This window comes from Phacochoerus africanus, chromosome 3 (genome assembly GCF_016906955.1).
Source record: "Phacochoerus africanus isolate WHEZ1 chromosome 3, ROS_Pafr_v1, whole genome shotgun sequence".
NCBI classification, from domain to species: Eukaryota; Metazoa; Chordata; class Mammalia; order Artiodactyla; family Suidae; genus Phacochoerus; species Phacochoerus africanus.
Window position 1 is genome coordinate 14,914,585 of NC_062546.1, and position 16,355 is coordinate 14,930,939.

Sequence of the window (16,355 nt, forward strand, 5' to 3'; positions counted from 1 at the left end):
TGGCTTATGAAAGGCAGCATTGTGCAAATGGAAAAAAAGATGGAGTACAAATGGCTTTGGTCGTGTAAAACCATAGGAAAGATACACAAATGGCCAATAAATACCTAAAAAGATGCTTGACGTCCTTCGTTATAAAAAAAATGCAAATCAAAGCCACAATGAAATACCACTTCATACCTACCAGGATGGCTACAATAATTTTTTTTTTTTTTTTTTAAAGCAAAGTAAATGGAGTTCCCACTGTGGTGCAGTGGAACCAAATCTGACTGGGAACCATGAGGTTGCAGGTTCGATCCCTGGCCTCACTCAGTGGATTAAGGATCTGGCATTGACATGAGCTGTGGTATAGGTTGCAGACGTGGCTCGGATCTGGCATGGCTGTGGCATAGGCCAGCAGCTGTAGCTCCTATTGGACCCCTAGCCTGGGAACCTCCGTATGCTGCCAGTGCAGCCCTAAAAAGCCAAAAAAAATTAAAAAAAGAAAAGTAAATGTTGGCAAGGGGTGGAGAAATTGGAACTCTCATACATTGCTGGTGAGACTGTGAAGTAGTATAACCACTGTGAAAAACAGTTTGGTGGTTCCTCAAAATGTTAAATATAGTAGAGTTAATGACCCATCAGTTCTCTTCCTGAGTATATCTCCAAAAGAATTGAAAAGAGGAACTCACAGATGTATGTGAATATACATAGAAACACTCTTCACAGAAGCTGGAAAGTAGACACAGCCTAAATGTCCACCAGTAGATGGATTTAAGCAGTGATATATCGATACAGTAGAATGTTATTCAGCCATAAAATAGGCAGTTGTAACACCTGCTGAAATCTTGATGGACCTTAAAAACATTACGCAAAGTGAAATAGGCCAGACAGATGCAAAAGACAAATATCATATGATTTCACTTTTATGAAGTATTTAGAAAAGGCAAATTCATATCAGACACAACTTAGTTTACAAGGAGATCCTGCTGAGTAGCATTGAGAACTTTGTCTAGATACTCATGTTGCAACAGAACAAAGGGTAGGGGAAAAAAAGGTAATTGTAATGTATACATGTAAGGATAACTTGATCCCCTTGCTGTACAGTGCGAAAATAAAAAAAAAATTTTTTTAAAAGGCAAATTCAGAGACAAAGTAGATTAGAGGTTACAGAGATGAGTGAATTTCTGTTTAGAGTGATAAAAAGTTTTTGTCTTTTTTTAACTATAATTTTAAAAAAAACAGGGAAGGAGGTGGGGGCATGGAATGAGTCCTCAAAACTAAAATATCGATAATTGCTACCAGTTATTTTGTATTTACTTTAGGCCAGGGATCTTACTTTATGCTGAGAGCTTTCTGTACATCCTCCCAGTCATTTTGGAAGGTAGGTTAACTCAGTCACAGCCACAGAGCTGATAAGCAGTGAATTGCAGATACTAATCCCAAAGTCCTGCGCTTTACTATGCTTACTACCTCACAGACAACCGGGGCTTAAAGAATTCTCTGTATTTATTTTTGCAGGATAGGGCTAATCTTGTGCAAATTTCTTTTAACTTCAGGAGAGAAGGCTCATACGACCGATACCTGCGAATGGATGACTATTGCAGGAGGAAGGATGACTCTTACTTTGACCGTTACAGAGATAGCTTTGATGGACGAGGCCCTCCAGGCCCAGAAAATCAGTCTCGTGCAAAAGGTAAAGTAGCAGAAACAGTTTATTCTTATTACTAATAGAACACTTTACAAAAGAAAGAAGAAACTAATAACCAACTGGAAGGAAGCTAATGACTTGGCTAAGCAATTTACAAAAAAAGAAATACAAAGGGCCTATTCATATATAGAGAGTACTCATCTTTAAAAATATTTGTAAGGAGTTCCCATTGTGGCTTAGTGGTAAAGAACCTGACTAGTATCCATGAGGACACAGGTTCAATCCCTGGCCTGGTTCATTGGGTTAAGGATCCAGCATTGCAGTGAGCTGTGGTGTAGGTCACAGACACGGCTCTGATCCCGCATTGCTATGGCTGTGGCATAGGCTGGTGGCTGCAGCTCCATTTCAACTCCTAGCCTGAGAACTTCCATACTCCATAGTTGCAGCCCTAAAAAGGCAAATTAGGAGTTCCCATCGTGGCGCAGTGGTTAATGAATCCGACTAGGAACCATGAGGTTGCAGTTTCGGTCCCTGCCCTTGCTCAGTGGGTTAACGATCCAATCCGGCGTTGCCGTGAGCTGTGGTGTAGGTTGCAGACGCAGCTCGTATCCCGCGTTGCTGTGGCTCTGGTATAGGCCGGTGGCTACAGCTCCGATTCGACCCCTAGCCTGGGAACCTCCATATGCCGCGGGAGTGGCCCAAGAAATAGCAAAAAGCCAAAAAAAAAAAAAAAAGGCAAATTAGTACCATCATCTGGCTTAGTCATCTAACAAGAAGAAATAAATATGAAATTCCAGCATAAGAAAAGAAATAAAAACAGAAGATTGGAGCTGAAGAGGTTAGGTGCATGCTTTTTCCCCATTGATCAAATAACTACAAGTATCTGCATTATCTATGTAGCGTGTAGGATTTTTTGTTTTAGTTACAGTTTTTACCCAACAGCATCTACTTTTTGAGTAAAGACAAACATTTTTTTAAGAGCTTTGTTTTTCTCAATACATCTTTAAAGATTTTTAAGTTGTTTCATACTTGGTCAAGAACTTCTTTTGTTTTTTCATCTTTTTGTCTTTTCTGGGCCACACCCACAGTACATGGAGGTTCCCAGGCTAGGGGTCTAATCAGAGCTGTACAGCACAGCTCTGTACAGCACAGCTCACAGCAACGCGGGATCCTTAACCCACTGAGCGAGGCCAGGGATAGAACCTACAACCTCGTGGTTGCTAGTCGGATTCATTAACCACTGAGCCACGATGGTAACTCCAAGAACTTCATTTTTAATTTGTTATAAAACATATACTTTACTGCCTCATTTTTTAAAAACAAATTACAAGTACCTGTCTTAAATAGTTATCCCAAAAATGAAAATTAGAATAATAATGAAATACCATTTTTTACCTATCAAGTTGGCAGGAGTGGCTTTTTTTTTTTTTTTTTTTAATGACAGTACTCAGGGTTGACTAATATGTGGAGAAACAGCACTAGGTGATCCACCCCTGTGAAGGGATAAATTAGTTACAGCCTTTCTGGAGGGCATTTTGATAGCATGTTTCAGATTAAAATAGTACCTTCAATCCAGATTAAACCATACCTTTTAGTCCAGTCATTCTATTTCAGTGAATTTGTAGTAAAATAATAATAATAATGGTTAATTTTAGGAAATAGTCTAGAGTATTAATTCAGAGAGAGAAAGTGTATGTGCTCAGACCTTCGCCTACAAGTAGTTCGGGATTCAAAATGAGGCTTGTGACTTACTTTTATAGAAAGGTACAGTCCATGTTTCAGTTTTCCTTGGTATTATCTTGCAGAGCGTTTGAAACGTGAGGAACGGCGTAGAGAAGAGCTTTATCGTCAATATTTTGAGGAAATCCAGAGACGATTTGATGCCGAGAGGCCTGTTGATTGTTCTGTGATTGTGGTCAACAAGCAGACTAAGTAAGAACCCTTTGGATGTTTCTCCTCTGTAAGAAGGGTCAAAAGAGAAATTCAGGCTCCTTCTTGGCAGCCATACACCGGACTTGGGCTGTGTATTCTGGCATTGCTGCACTGTGTTAGTCAGAGTTCTGTCAGTTTAGGTAACAGAAAAGGCATTGCAAACTGGCTCAGGTCCCAAAGGGAAATTTTTAGTTTGTTTGACTGGGAAGTTCATCCAGAGTCAAACTGTCATAAAGACTTGGTATCTATATTGCCTTCATTCTCACAGTCTTTTTTTTTTTTTGGCTCTTTTTTAGGGCCACACCATCGACATATGGAGGTTCCCAGGCTAGGGGTCAAATCGGAGCTACAGCTGCCGGCCTACGCCACAGCCACAGCAACACAGGGTCTGAGCCACATCTCCAACCTACACCACAGTTCACAGCAATGCCAGATCCTTAACCCTCTGAGGGAGGCCAGGGATCAAACCTGCAACCTCATAGTTCCTAGTCAGATTCGTTTCTGCTGCACTACGACGGGAACTCTCTCACACAGGCTTTCTACTTGAAAAGGCAAAAAGACACTGGCGCTAGGTGTGTATCTTCTTAGCTTTGCAAACCCATGGAAAGAGAGCGGGTCTTTCCCATTGCTTCCACCTGAAGTCCTGGAATTGATTCTCATTGCATTGTCCTGTGACTTATTTCCTCATCCCTTAACTAATCACTTTGGCCAGCAGTACTGGGGTGCCTAATTGGCCAGGGCTAGGTCATGTTCCCACCCCCAGGGCTAAAGGTGGGATTAACCCTGTGGAACCATGTGGACTGAGTGCGAAAGAGGTGCCTTCCCAAAGGAGAATTGAAGAGGGAATATATGCTGATCAGGGAAACAGTAGACGTCCCCTTGATGGGACAATCCCAAATCCCCAAGCCATATATCTCTGCGTTGTCAGCCAAGAGCCAGGTCTTCTTTGTGAAGTGCCATGGTCTTGCAGAGCTGGTAGGTGACCATGGTAGTCAAGCCAAAGTTCACAGCACCGTTTTACTCCATCTCCCTTTCGTATTCTTTCCTTGAAGAAGCAGCACGGAGGTGCAGAAGGGAGTATAGCAGCTTGTAAGCTTGGCAGTGGCTGTGTTCCCTTTCCCCAGGTGGTTAGTAAATAACTTCGTGTGTTTTCTAGCACTTGGGGGTTAAAGAGCTGATTTCAAGGAAGAGATTAGGGAAATAGGTGTTGAGACACCAAGCAGCAGGCAGAGTTCACAGACTCTGGGCTGCCTTGTTTAGAAATAGATGCTGCTTTAACTTATAGATAGCTTTTGTTTTTTCTTTTTTCTTTCTTTTTTTTTTTTTTTTTGACATACGATAATAGCTATCATTTTCTGAGCACCTACTGTGTACTGCCCCATGCTAGGCACTTTAAATTATTTTTTTGATCTTCACAATCATCACGTTTACCTGTGTATTCATTCAGCACATTTTTTCTATGTATGGCAGGTGCTAGGTCCTGGAGCTGTAATGCTAAGCAAACACACATGGGCCCTTCCTCTTGTGGAGCTTATACCCTAGCTGGACAGATGACAAAAATAAATGTATTGGTGATGAGTCCTATAAGAAGACATATATCAAGGATCTGATTTAGATTGGAGAGAAAGTCAAGGAAGTGACATATGAGCTGAGCCATATTATTCCTGTCTTATTGGTAAAGAAACTGAGGTTTGTAAGAGGTAAAGGGACTTGCTTAAAGCTTCAACTTTGCAAGTAAATATTAGTGCTAGGATCCAAACCTATCCTCCCAGCGTTTAAAACCCATACTTTTCCCACAGTGTTGTACAGCTGCTGCAAAGACAGACATGTGCCACAGGTCAGTAGGATGGTGTTGAGGAACTGTCATTAGACTAGAGAAGAGAAGGACCTGGGTATTAAATACTGCAGCAATGACAACTTCATGTATGAATATTCTGGGCCAATATGAAGAGAAGGAATCGGTCTAGATCTTTGGAACCTGAAGAGAGCTCGAGGGAGCACGGGGAGGGCACACAGCTGACTGAGGTGCCTTAGTTTGCACGTTAGGAGTTGGTCAGGGAGTGCTCACTAAGATCCTCTTTGTTTCTCCAGAGATTATGCTGAATCTGTGGGGCGGAAGGTTCGAGACCTAGGCATGGTAGTGGACTTGATCTTCCTTAACACAGAGGTGTCACTGTCACAAGCCTTGGAGGATGTTAGCAGGGGAGGGTCTCCCTTTGCTATTGTTATCACCCAGCAACACCAGATTCACCGCTCCTGTACAGTCAACATCATGTTTGGAACCCCACAAGGTATGGAGGCCCAAGTGGGTCAGAATTCCAGAGGTGGTCACTGGTCCATTTTATGCCTTCCTCAGAAGCAGCAGGTTTTAAGTAAATGTATTTCAGCTTAAATACATTAAGTGGTAGGGCCCTTTTATAAGGGCACTGGCAGAGACTAGTGTAGTCATTTATTCATCTTATATTCTGTCATTTGGTGTAGTTCTGGGCCTGCTGTATTTGACATTATATTTAGCCCTTAGGTATATACAGTGATGTGCTGGAAAACGTTTAACCACCAGTTCTGGGGTAGGGGACGGTGTGGTTTATAACATTTGCTGATTGCCATGGTGTAAATACTCCCACTGTGTTCTATTTCAAGCCACCAACATGAAGTCACTTCAGGGCGAGTTGGGAAGAGATGCACACAGTCTGCTCTCTCCAGTGAGAGCCAGCTCCAGCACAGCTCTGGCACGTACTATGCTGTGTGCTATACAGTCCTCGCTTTCACCAGACTTTGTAATGAGGGACAAAGAATACAGCAGGCAGTTAGGATACTCTTTGTAAGTGTGCTAGGGAGGTGGGCAGAGGGACTGTGAGAACAGGAAGGAGGCCTGGGGTAGGTTCTTTGAATTCCTTCCCTGAAGTAGCTTTTAGTCCTTTGCTCTCAGATTGGTGAGACTTAGCCAACTAATGCTCTGTTCACTGCTCTCCCAGTAGACTTTTCCCTTTTCCCACCACCCTCAGGCTGTGTTTGCCTGACCAGTTACACCCATATGGAACTATAGGGTGTAGAAGACTCTCCGGTGGGTCCTTTTTCTCTCTGAGGAACAGTCCTCAAGGTGTGTGAAGACATTTATATTAAGTGCTGAGAAGTCTTCTCACCACGCTCTAGATCATGCTGCCCAGGGGTGAGGAGAAGAGGTTATTTAGGGTCGCAGTTTGATCTCAGTCTGTGACCTTTGAACTGATTGAATTCAGAAATAGCTCTGTCCTGAGGAGCATAGTGGAGAGACTGACTTTACAGAAGGGCTTTTGGGACCCCTGCGGCCTGCCTCCTGTGGTTATTCTCCACATGGTCTTTTTGAATCTGAGAGACACTGTCAATGTTTCTTTGGTTTTTACTACGTGTCTGTGATCTAAGAATTCCCCCAAAGAACCAGCTCTGTACAAAGATGTTTGTTCCCCACCAAAGAAATCTGTTCACCTAGCTTCCCACCCTTCATCCCCCTCCCCTCCCAGCCTCTCCCCGTCCCTCATCCCGAGGCTTTTTGTCACTTGAATGGGTTTCTTGCTGGTGGGAGGTTAGGAAAGGCTTAGTAGAGTCCAGCAGGAGGCACTCAGATCTGTCATGGGAGAAAATAACTCATGTTATGTTCCCTCCTACAGAGCATCGCAACATGCCCCAGGCAGACGCCATGGTACTGGTGGCCAGAAATTATGAGCGCTACAAGAACGAGTGCCGGGAGAAGGAGCGTGAGGAGATTGCCAGGCAGGCCGCCAAGATGGCGGACGAAGCCATCCTCCAGGAAAGAGAGCGAGGAGGCCCTGAGGAAGGCATGCGCGGGGGGCACCCTCCAGCCATCCAGAGCCTCATCAACCTGCTGGCAGATAATAGGTACCTCACTGCCGAAGAGACTGACAAGATCATCAACTACCTGCGAGAGCGGAAGGAGCGGCTTATGAGGAGCAGCACCGACTCTCTGCCTGGTGAGCTACGTGGCAGGGCCGAGGTGAAGTTCTGACTCTGCATTTCTCTAATCCCCAGGCTCTGTTGGGAGGGTGTCAGGCCCAGGGCTCTTTGGGGTGGGTAAGGGAAAAGAGCCCGTCTCTTGGGTTCTCCCATGGGCCATCCATGCTCATGTAATGATACCTTAAGATTTGGGTACTGAATTCTGATCCCTGTAATTAAGGTGGTAGTGGGTGGGCCAATATTGCTGGTTCCCTAGTAACCAAGATGGATGCCCTTTTTTCTTTTAAGTAACTGTCTGGGGGAACTGAGCTGTTTTCTGGAAACAGCACGTACTATGAAGTGGCCCCTTTGGGAAATTGATGTCATAGTCTGTGATTGATGTGATCAGTGATTGTTGTTCTTCCCTGGGCTGCTAAGCCTCCTGCCCGTGGAGGGTACTTTTCAACCAGATACCTCCTCCTTCTGTCTACTAGGCCCGATTTCCCGTCAACCACTCGGGGCGTCCTCGGGTGCCTCGCTGAAGACGCAGCCAAGCTCCCAACCGCTCCAGAGCGGTCAAGTGCTCCCCTCCGCTACACCCACTCCAGCTGCAGCCCCCACCTCCCAGCAAGAGCTTCAGGCCAAAATCCTCAGCCTCTTCAATAGTGGCACAGTTGCGGCCAATAGCAGCTCTGCATCACCCTCAGTTGCTGCCGGAAACACCCAGAACCAGAATTTCTCCACAGCAGCCAACAGCCAGCCTCAGCAAAGATCACAGGCCTCTGGCAATCAGCCTCCAAACATTTTGGGACAGGCAGGATCTGCTCGGAACATGGGCCCCAGGCCTGGGGCTCCGTCCCAAGGGCTCTTTGGCCAGCCTTCCACGCGCCTGGCACCCGCCAGCAACTTGGCTAGCCAGAGGCCTGTGTCTTCCACCGCTATCAACTTTGACAATCCAAGTGTACAGAAGGCTCTGGACACCCTGATCCAGAGTGGCCCTGCTCTCTCCCATCTGGTTAGCCAGACCACAGCACAGGTGGGGCGGCCCCAGGCTCCCATGGGATCATACCAGAGGCATTACTGAGGCTAAATATCACCTACCCCTGGTCCCTCATCCCCTGGCCTCCCACCTGTTGCGTTCCAAATAGAATCGTTTGGAGGATGTTCTCTGCACCTCTCCAGGTCCACGTCGAATGTCATGGGTTTCTACCACCTGCTCTCTTCTGCCCAAGGCTGTGTTGCTTATTCCTCCCAGAGTCAAGAGTTTATACTGCATTGGGGGTGTATTTTTTGTTGTTGTGGGGGGGGAGCTGTTTTGTTTTGTTGGGGAGTGGGTTTTGTTAGAAAATAAATATCTCTGGGGTCATGGGCAGTGTAGGTGTCTGGGCTCCGTTGCTATTTCATGAGTCTCTGTCAGCTGGATGTGGGGGCGGGGAAGGAAGAAGCAGCCAAGCCCCAACTGACTGAGTTTGGGATGGCGTTTTCACGTCATGAGCCACCGCCTTTGTTCATTTGGAACTTACCAAGGTTTTCCAGCCTCACACAGGCCCACCGCAGCTCAAGCTCCTGTCTGCAGCTCCTGCCCAGTGTTGCAGAGCCCAGTCTGGGCTGAGTGGGCATAACGTCTTCATGCCCCATCCCCGAGACATGGGGTCTGCTTGAGGATTCCTAAATCGGCTACTCTGGAGTTATTGAGGAGTGGCAGCCACAGAGCAGGCACTTTTCTGCCTGACCCAGGGTTGTTGGGTTTTGGTTTTCTCTTTTTTTCTTCTTTGCTTTCACTTTGATAGAGGATCTCCCATGGACTGAACAGCTCCAGTCACCAGACGTTTAACACAAACTGTGAATCTGGGCCCCAGCCACTCGTACCCCTAACAGTTCTGTCAGCCTCTCCCTCACCAGAGATAGTTTTGTGGAGTTGGTTCTGAGAAGGCAACTCTAGACTCTGGCAGTAAACACCCACCTTTTCAGTAATCGTTTTGAGCGTTTGGCTCAAAAATCAGGCTCTTGTTTTCTGAGCAGCAGGAGGTAGGGACCATTTTGATGTCAGACTTTTGGTAGCTGGACATGTTCTTGATGCAGGCGACTGTTCATAACTTCTGAGCCGGAGTGAAGTTACTGCAGGGAGGACTTCTGGCTGCTGCTCTAAATGGAGTCAAGGGAAGCTGCCCTCTCCCTAGAGATGGTGCTTGTCAGAGCCTTGTGGATCAGTCTCAAGGGGCCCCTGGCAGAGATGAGGGAGAGCAGTGACTTTAGCTGAGTCCCTGCCAGTGGCTGAGTAAACAATGATTTCAAAAACTCAAGGTCCCCAAATGGCAGCATTTTATGTTCTGACCTGTTTGTGTTATATAGTGTTTTTTTTTGTTTGTTTTTATTTTTTTCCTCTTTGGAACTCTCGTGTTAATAAGATGAGATGATTACTTTTTAATTAAAATGAAAAAGTGAAAGCTGTGTTGTCTTTTGGGGGTGTGACTTATCCTCAGGGCCTCTTTGTGGACATTCCTTCCCAGAGTCAGGACGTGAGGTTCTCTGCCAGAGAGCCGGCTAGTTTCAGTCTGCCATGAGGTCTGCCCCTTCTTGTGCTCAACCTGCAGTCAGGCCTCAGAACCTCCTGTAACCCTAGCTTCTCATCTTATGCAGCTCACCTAGTTAGAAGCTTCACTATAACAGTTCAGAGTAAAAGCCTGCTGGTTAATTATGCTGTGTAAACATCCTTGTTTGTGGCAGACTTTCAGTGTGTCAGGAGTTTGTCCTTTTATCCTAGGAAAGGGAAACAGGACTGTGAGGAGGCCATTTCTGCCCAAAAGCCCTGAAGAGCAGGGCACTCTCCTGTTTTGGTTTTGTCTCTGTTAGCACCCTCTTGTTCAACCCCTGACGCAGAGACTTGACAGAACCAGAGTCATAGGTAGGAGACCTGGAGAGCATTTAATAGCCCCACCAGGAAACTTGGGGTGACTGGTACGGGGCCTCCAGTGGATTAGGGGCCAAAATACTGGTGGTGCTGGGCCTGACCTAGTTAGTGCCCTCAGGAGATGTTAGTACAGTGCCCCTGCTGCTAGTTCCTTTGTCCCTCCAGGACAGGGCCCCAGAACAACCGGTACACAAACTATGGAGCCAGACCTGGATGATCAGCCCAACTGGCTGTCTTGTCAGTGTTTCTGATCGAGAGTCTAGGGCCCACCTGGAGGGCTAACTTGAACACCCCCCTTCCCACCTACTAATTCTTTCCCCTGGAGTGTCCAAACAGCACACCTCAGGCTGTGAAGGGTATAATAAAATTATTTTTATTGCATTTTGTGCAGACAGGAGTCTAAAAAATTAATACAGTAAAAGCTATAAAGCAGTAAATGGGAGCATTCAACAAAAAGGAAAGAACCAACCCTCTCCTTTTCATATTGGCACAAAGAACACAAGATAATACTGAGGCAGAATGCGGAATACTGAAACACACTGAAAATTAAAGGCAGGCCTAGTAATAGTAATAAATACTCTTGATTTGGTTTGCAATCTCCTATTTACAAGGGTTTTCAACTTCATTGCATTGCCCTGCACATGGATCGTCTAAAACAAAAGCAACACTAGTTATCACTACAAGGCTATTGAAATATTGCACTCAGAATAAAAGTCACTTGAATGGACATGAAACATCTAGCTGCATGGTTATAAAGATAATTTGATGAATGACGTGTGATAACATTCATAACAAATATTGCACATGTAGCACAGAAAACTTGGGGTTTTGTTGTGGGATGTCTGTTTTCATCAACGGAAACTTTGCTCTTGCCAACCAGACAGTCTGGGCCCAAATAGTGCAACTTTGGTTCCCTAATTGATGTTGATCCAGCCCCCTTACCCTTCTGCCTAGCCCACCACTTAAGCCCGGGAGTGCTCCAGCCCCCAGAAGGCTAGACCCAGCTGTGGTTCTCAGAGGGAGGTCTTTTGGAGGATGGGGGTGGGGGGTGCTGGTGTCTAATACCTCCAACTTCTGATTACTACCTGGAAGAGTCTATCCGGCCCCATTAAAATTTCAGAGGGGCCTTGGCCTCACTGGCAGATGTGCAAACCTACCTCCAGCCACACCTGGCCCAGTCTAGATGGCACCAGCTCCAGCTCTCTGCCTTGGGCTCGAAGGAAAAGAGGTGGTGAGGTCAGGAGTACACTAGCCTCAGCTCTAGGAGGTGGGCAGAATGTGTAACTAGGTGCAGAAGTCAGGGCCCTGGGGCTGGAGGTACTGTACCCAGTCCCAGAGGGCGCTGGAACGAGCATGCAGTGCCTGTGCCCCTTCGTAAGGTGCCCTGGGGGAAGGGAACTCGGCCAATGGGCGTTCTCTAGGGATGGACAGCGCCTCCGCCCGGGCTGCTGGAGCAGAAAGCGCCAAGGACTGGGGTTGGAGAAGCCAAAGGCCTTAGGTCCTAGTTGGAGGAGGGCAGAGAGGCGCTAAGAACAAAGCACATGGCGACTCCAGCCCTCCCCCAGGCCCAGGTGCCTGGGAGACGGAGCTAGAGGCCGCTGCTAGGCAGCGAGGCCCCGCCCTGGGACTCGAAGAAGGCGGCTGGGTCCCCGAGGCCGGAGCTGCCAGATGCGACAGGGGAGGGAACATCAGGGGCAGCGCTGGGGCCTCCCCAGTGGGTCTGGCCCCTAACCCAGAACCGCCCCCTCCTCCCTCACCTGTCCCAGAGAGGAAACTCCGGGACAGGGGCTACCCTCCAGCTCCCCGACTTCAGTCTTTGGCGAAGAGCCCATGGGATCAGGGGAGCAGGCGACAAGCCGATTGAGGAGAGACACCTGCTCCCCCAGCGAAGGCACCGGGGCGGGGCTTCCTCGGTGGGGCGAGGGCCTCTCTCGGTTTCTCCCCCTGAAGAGCGCCCCTCCCCTATCCTGGCCCCAGCTTGCATAAGAGCCGATGAGAAGAGGCTGCGCGCGTCTCTGCAGCCGCAGTGGAAGCTCACATCCGCTGGGAGGCGAATCCAGAAAAAGTCGGACACTTGTCTCACTTCGTCTCCCAAGGAACTAGAAGGAAGGGTCGGAAGCCAAGGGCGCGTGGAAAGGGCAAGGAGGCGTCGAGGGGCTGTCGAGGGGCCAGGACGCCCGCCTGGGCCTAAAGCACTTCTGCTCTCAAACTCTCAGACGTCAAGGAAAACCCAGCCTCCCAAGGCCTCCGCCTTCCCTGGGCGCCCCCAGCGGGAGAGCTCGACAGTGGCGAGAAGAGAAGTCCGTTGCGCTTCTAGTCACAGATATATGGGGACGTTAAAAATACACGCGATGTCTCCTGTACACTATGTATAGGCTCCGCCAGCCCGCGGCCGCGGCCGCGCGAGGAAGAAGGACGGAGACGGCGGAGCGCGGCCGCCCCACCCCACGCCCTCCCGGCCGCCGCGGGAGGGACGCAGAGTGAGGACGGGCGGGGCGCGGGAAGCGTGGGGAGGGGCCGCGCGGACAACCCGGGGTCCACAAGGCCCCAGCTCTGCTCCTCTCCGCGCCTCCTCCGACCTTTATTGCAGCGTCTCCTCCGGCGAGGCGAGACCAGGCTTTGAAAAAGGGCAGCGACAGGGCGACGTGCCACCGGGAGCTCGGGGCTCTGGTCTCCGCGCCGGGTGGTCCTCTCCGAGTCAGCCCCGACGGACGTGTCCTCCGGGCTTCAGGCAGCGGGGAAAGGGGCCAGGGCGCGGGCACAGGGTCTTTATGTAAACGGTGAGAGCGGCGGGGGGCGCGGCGAGGGCTCCGGGGCCGCGGGCCGGGCGCGCTCGGGCCCGGGTGGCAGGTCCTGGCTCTCAGGAGTAGATGGTGATGACCTCGCGGCCCCCGCCGCGGACCAGCATCACTCGGTCCAGGTGCTCGGTGAGGACCTCGAGGAACTCCATGTCTGAGCGCCCGTCAAGGAGAAAAGCTGTCCCCTTCCCTTCCGATGGAATTAGGGTCGTGCGTTGGGGGCCAGGGGAACGCTGGGCTTGCGTCCCTGTCTGACATGCTGAAGGAGAACCGGCTCAGCTCTTCCTTCCCAAGGCTTGGTCCCCTGTCGTCCACCTCCCCCTCCCTCCCAATTTTAAGTCCAGGATACAATTTTCGTCACCGTTGCGGTTGCGGGGAGGCCCGGGCATGTTGAGCAAAACAAGCTTGGCATCCCGGGATTTCTTGACGATGACCTCGTTCAGCCTCACTGCCGTGTGCATGCGCCGCACGTTGGACTGGTTCCTGCGGGAGGGAGGGAGCGAGGAGGGCGCGTGAAGCTGGGGGAGGGGAGAGATGGAACCAGTCGCCCTCCCGGCCCCCGGACCACTGGGCTGCTGGGACCTGGTCCTTGCAAACCAGGGACGCCCAACCCCAGACCTCTCCAAGCTGAGCTATTCAGAGACCCGAGGTCAGGGGCACGAATGGAGAGTTCGTGATAGAGTGAGGAGAGTAGGGTCCCTGGCGGACCTAGGAAAGAGAATTTTTAAATTCTGAGGCACTTACAAGTTCTCCCACTCCCTTCGGGAAACACAAGAGAAGCAAAGAGAGGAAGAAAAAGAGAGGGGTCAGAAAAAGCGGCAGAAGCTGAGGACTTGAGCCACCATCAACCCCCTGAGTGTAAACAGGTCCTGCTCTCCCAGCCCCCAAGCCATCACCTTTCCACCACCTGCACATGGCAGTTCTGGTGCTCGGCAGTCAGGTCCAACCTGAGTCCTCAGATGGGGAAGCTAAAACAAGGTCGGGGCGGGTCTTCCAACTACCAGACCAGGACCCCTTCTGCTTGTTTGCTCTGCCACTGGGGCGAAGACCCTGCAGGCTCACCCCAACCCCCAGCCCTCAGCCCTCCGCCCCCAGGCCCGTACGGCTTCATGCTGAAGAAGTCCTTGATGCCCTCGGAGGAGACCGGACTGGGGCCCTTGTTCTTCTCTGCCACCGATTTGTCCTTGGTCCAGGTAAGATGCACTTTCTCTGGGTCTGCCTCCCCCTCCCCCTCAGGCTCCTCCCCCGGAGATGGGGAGCTGCTCGGGCAGCTGGGAGCACTCTGGTCATGGATCAGCTGCACCTGAGGGATGCAAGAAGCGACAGCATGTGATTCCTTTGGAAGCCCAAGGTTCTCTTCCCACTGGCTAGGGCCAAACCACGCCAACTACTCACCTCCTCTTCTGGCTTCTCCTCACTGTCACCAGCCGTCTCTTCTGGGACGTTGAGGCGGAGCCGGGTGTTGGCTGGATTCTTTCTTCGGATTGAGCCTCGAGATTCATCTGTGATACTCTGGATCTAGGGAGTGACACAGGTTGGTGCTGGTTCTCCTGGAAATCACTCCCCGTGCCCTGCAAGGAGCTACCCCCAGAGCTGATGTTCAGCAGAACGTGCGCCAGTTGTTAAAATACTGCAATGATTTCACACCAAATAGCTATTGCCTCACTGACCTGGCCTTCCAACTCCTCCCCAGAACCCCTGACCTCCCTACTATCCAGCAACTAAAGGGTTAACACCTGATCCAGCTGAGCTCCGCCTTAGCGCTAAGGTCCAGTGCTGGTTTGTTTTGGTTTTTAGTGCCAGTTTGGGTTTTTTGGAGGGGTTGGGTTTTCTTTTCTTTCTTTCTTTTTTTTTTTTTTTTTCCTTCTAGGACCACACCCGGAGCATATGGAAGTTCACCCGGCTTGGGGTGGAATCCGAGCTATAGCTGCCAGCCTACACCACAGCAGCACAGGATCCAAGCCATGTCTGCGACCTACACCATAGGTCACGGCAATGCTGGATCCTTAAGCCAATGAGTGAGGCCAGGGATTGAACCCACATCCTTGTGGATACTGGTTGGATTCTTAACCCACTGAGCCACAACAGAAACTCCTCAGTGCCAGTTCTGATTGGTCAGGGCACATGCCACTTCTTACAATTTTACTGTCACCTAGTTTCAAGAGCTCTCCTGTCCTCAGTCCCAGAGCACCATCACCCATTTCCCCAAAGATGCCACTCCCTGAGATGGGGTTTTCACTGAAACTCAGGGGGCTAGTGGTCCCACAGTACCCACACTAGGGAGCTCTTACACCCCCTCCCCATGGGTGCACATCATCCTTACCCCTGAGAACCCACCATCCAAACCCTGGAGGTTTGCCCACAATTCTCACCATCAGCTATATCCTGACATATCCATCTGTTGCCCCTTCTCCAAGCATCCATCACATGATCTGATCCCTTGTTCCCTACACTGGCAGCCCACACCCCTGAAGTATCGTCACCCATACGTATTTAGAATCCACCATTCTCCCTTGGGTCCCAGAAGTCACAGAGAAAAGAGCTGTGACCCACACCAAAGCCCCTCTGCATCCCAGCTGGGAGGCTTGATAGATGCACCTGCAGTGTGGACCCTGCTGCTGGAGAGCCCAGTGCCAGGAGGTGGCAGTGGAACCTGTGCAGACCCAGAACTGCAGAGCTTGAGACTCTCTGAAGCCAGCCAGGGCAACCTCACCTCCCGCTCCCGTTCATTCTTGGTTAAATGCATCTGCTTGAGGATCTGGGAACGCTGCTCCATCACCAAGGTCTTCTCGTACGTGTAAGCCGAGATGTCACTCTCATGCTATGGGCAGGCAAGGGTGGGGATGGGGCGAGGGGGGCAAAGGAGGAAAGTATGAGCTCTGAGCTCAGGTGCAAGGCCAAGGGAAGGGAGGCAGGCCCCCTTCCTTCTGCCAGCCTTAGGGCATCCCTATCCAATGACCTAGTTTAATCGACAGTTGTGGAAGGCAAGGACAAAGCAGAGGGTGATGCTCTTTGAAAGCAAAGCAGCTCATTCCCTCCTCAGCCAAACACAGGCCTAGGTGAATGAATGGGTGAATTAATGAATGGGTGGATTAATTAATTACCTGGGTGAATGGAGAGGGGGAAGAAATTTAAAGGAACACGGAGATGAATGAAT

At 49.7% G+C, this 16,355-nt stretch overlaps 2 protein-coding genes across 5 annotated transcripts in view; one reads left to right on the plus strand and one right to left on the minus strand.

Moving 5' to 3' along the window:
- The window catches only part of NCOA5 (nuclear receptor coactivator 5), a 32,325-nt gene extending 23,464 nt beyond the window's left edge, over positions 1 to 8,861 (plus strand). For 2 of the 3 annotated variants that reach the window (XM_047770970.1, XM_047770971.1), the window contains 5 exons: positions 1,536 to 1,672; positions 3,433 to 3,559; positions 5,651 to 5,850; positions 7,207 to 7,527; positions 7,984 to 8,861. In XM_047770970.1, coding sequence (XP_047626926.1) covers positions 1,536 to 1,672; positions 3,433 to 3,559; positions 5,651 to 5,850; positions 7,207 to 7,527; positions 7,984 to 8,573 — 1,375 coding nt within the window. In that variant the 3' untranslated portion in view covers positions 8,574 to 8,861. Of the gene's footprint in view, positions 1 to 1,535; positions 1,673 to 3,432; positions 3,560 to 5,650; positions 5,851 to 7,206; positions 7,551 to 7,983 lie in introns of all 3 variants that reach the window. The other variant, XM_047770972.1, reaches the window with a different exon arrangement.
- A 1,891-nt stretch (positions 8,862 to 10,752) lies between these two features.
- Positions 10,753 to 16,355, minus strand: part of SLC12A5 (solute carrier family 12 member 5) — a 38,706-nt gene continuing 33,103 nt past the window's right edge. For both annotated transcript variants that reach the window (XM_047770976.1, XM_047770973.1), the window contains exons 21-26: positions 15,912 to 16,019; positions 14,594 to 14,716; positions 14,302 to 14,501; positions 13,943 to 13,957; positions 13,548 to 13,681; positions 10,753 to 13,352 (exon numbers count right to left, since the gene is read on the minus strand). In XM_047770976.1, coding sequence (XP_047626932.1) covers positions 13,261 to 13,352; positions 13,548 to 13,681; positions 13,943 to 13,957; positions 14,302 to 14,501; positions 14,594 to 14,716; positions 15,912 to 16,019 — 672 coding nt within the window. In that variant the 3' untranslated portion in view covers positions 10,753 to 13,260. The remainder of the gene's footprint in view (positions 13,353 to 13,547; positions 13,682 to 13,942; positions 13,958 to 14,301; positions 14,502 to 14,593; positions 14,717 to 15,911; positions 16,020 to 16,355) is intronic.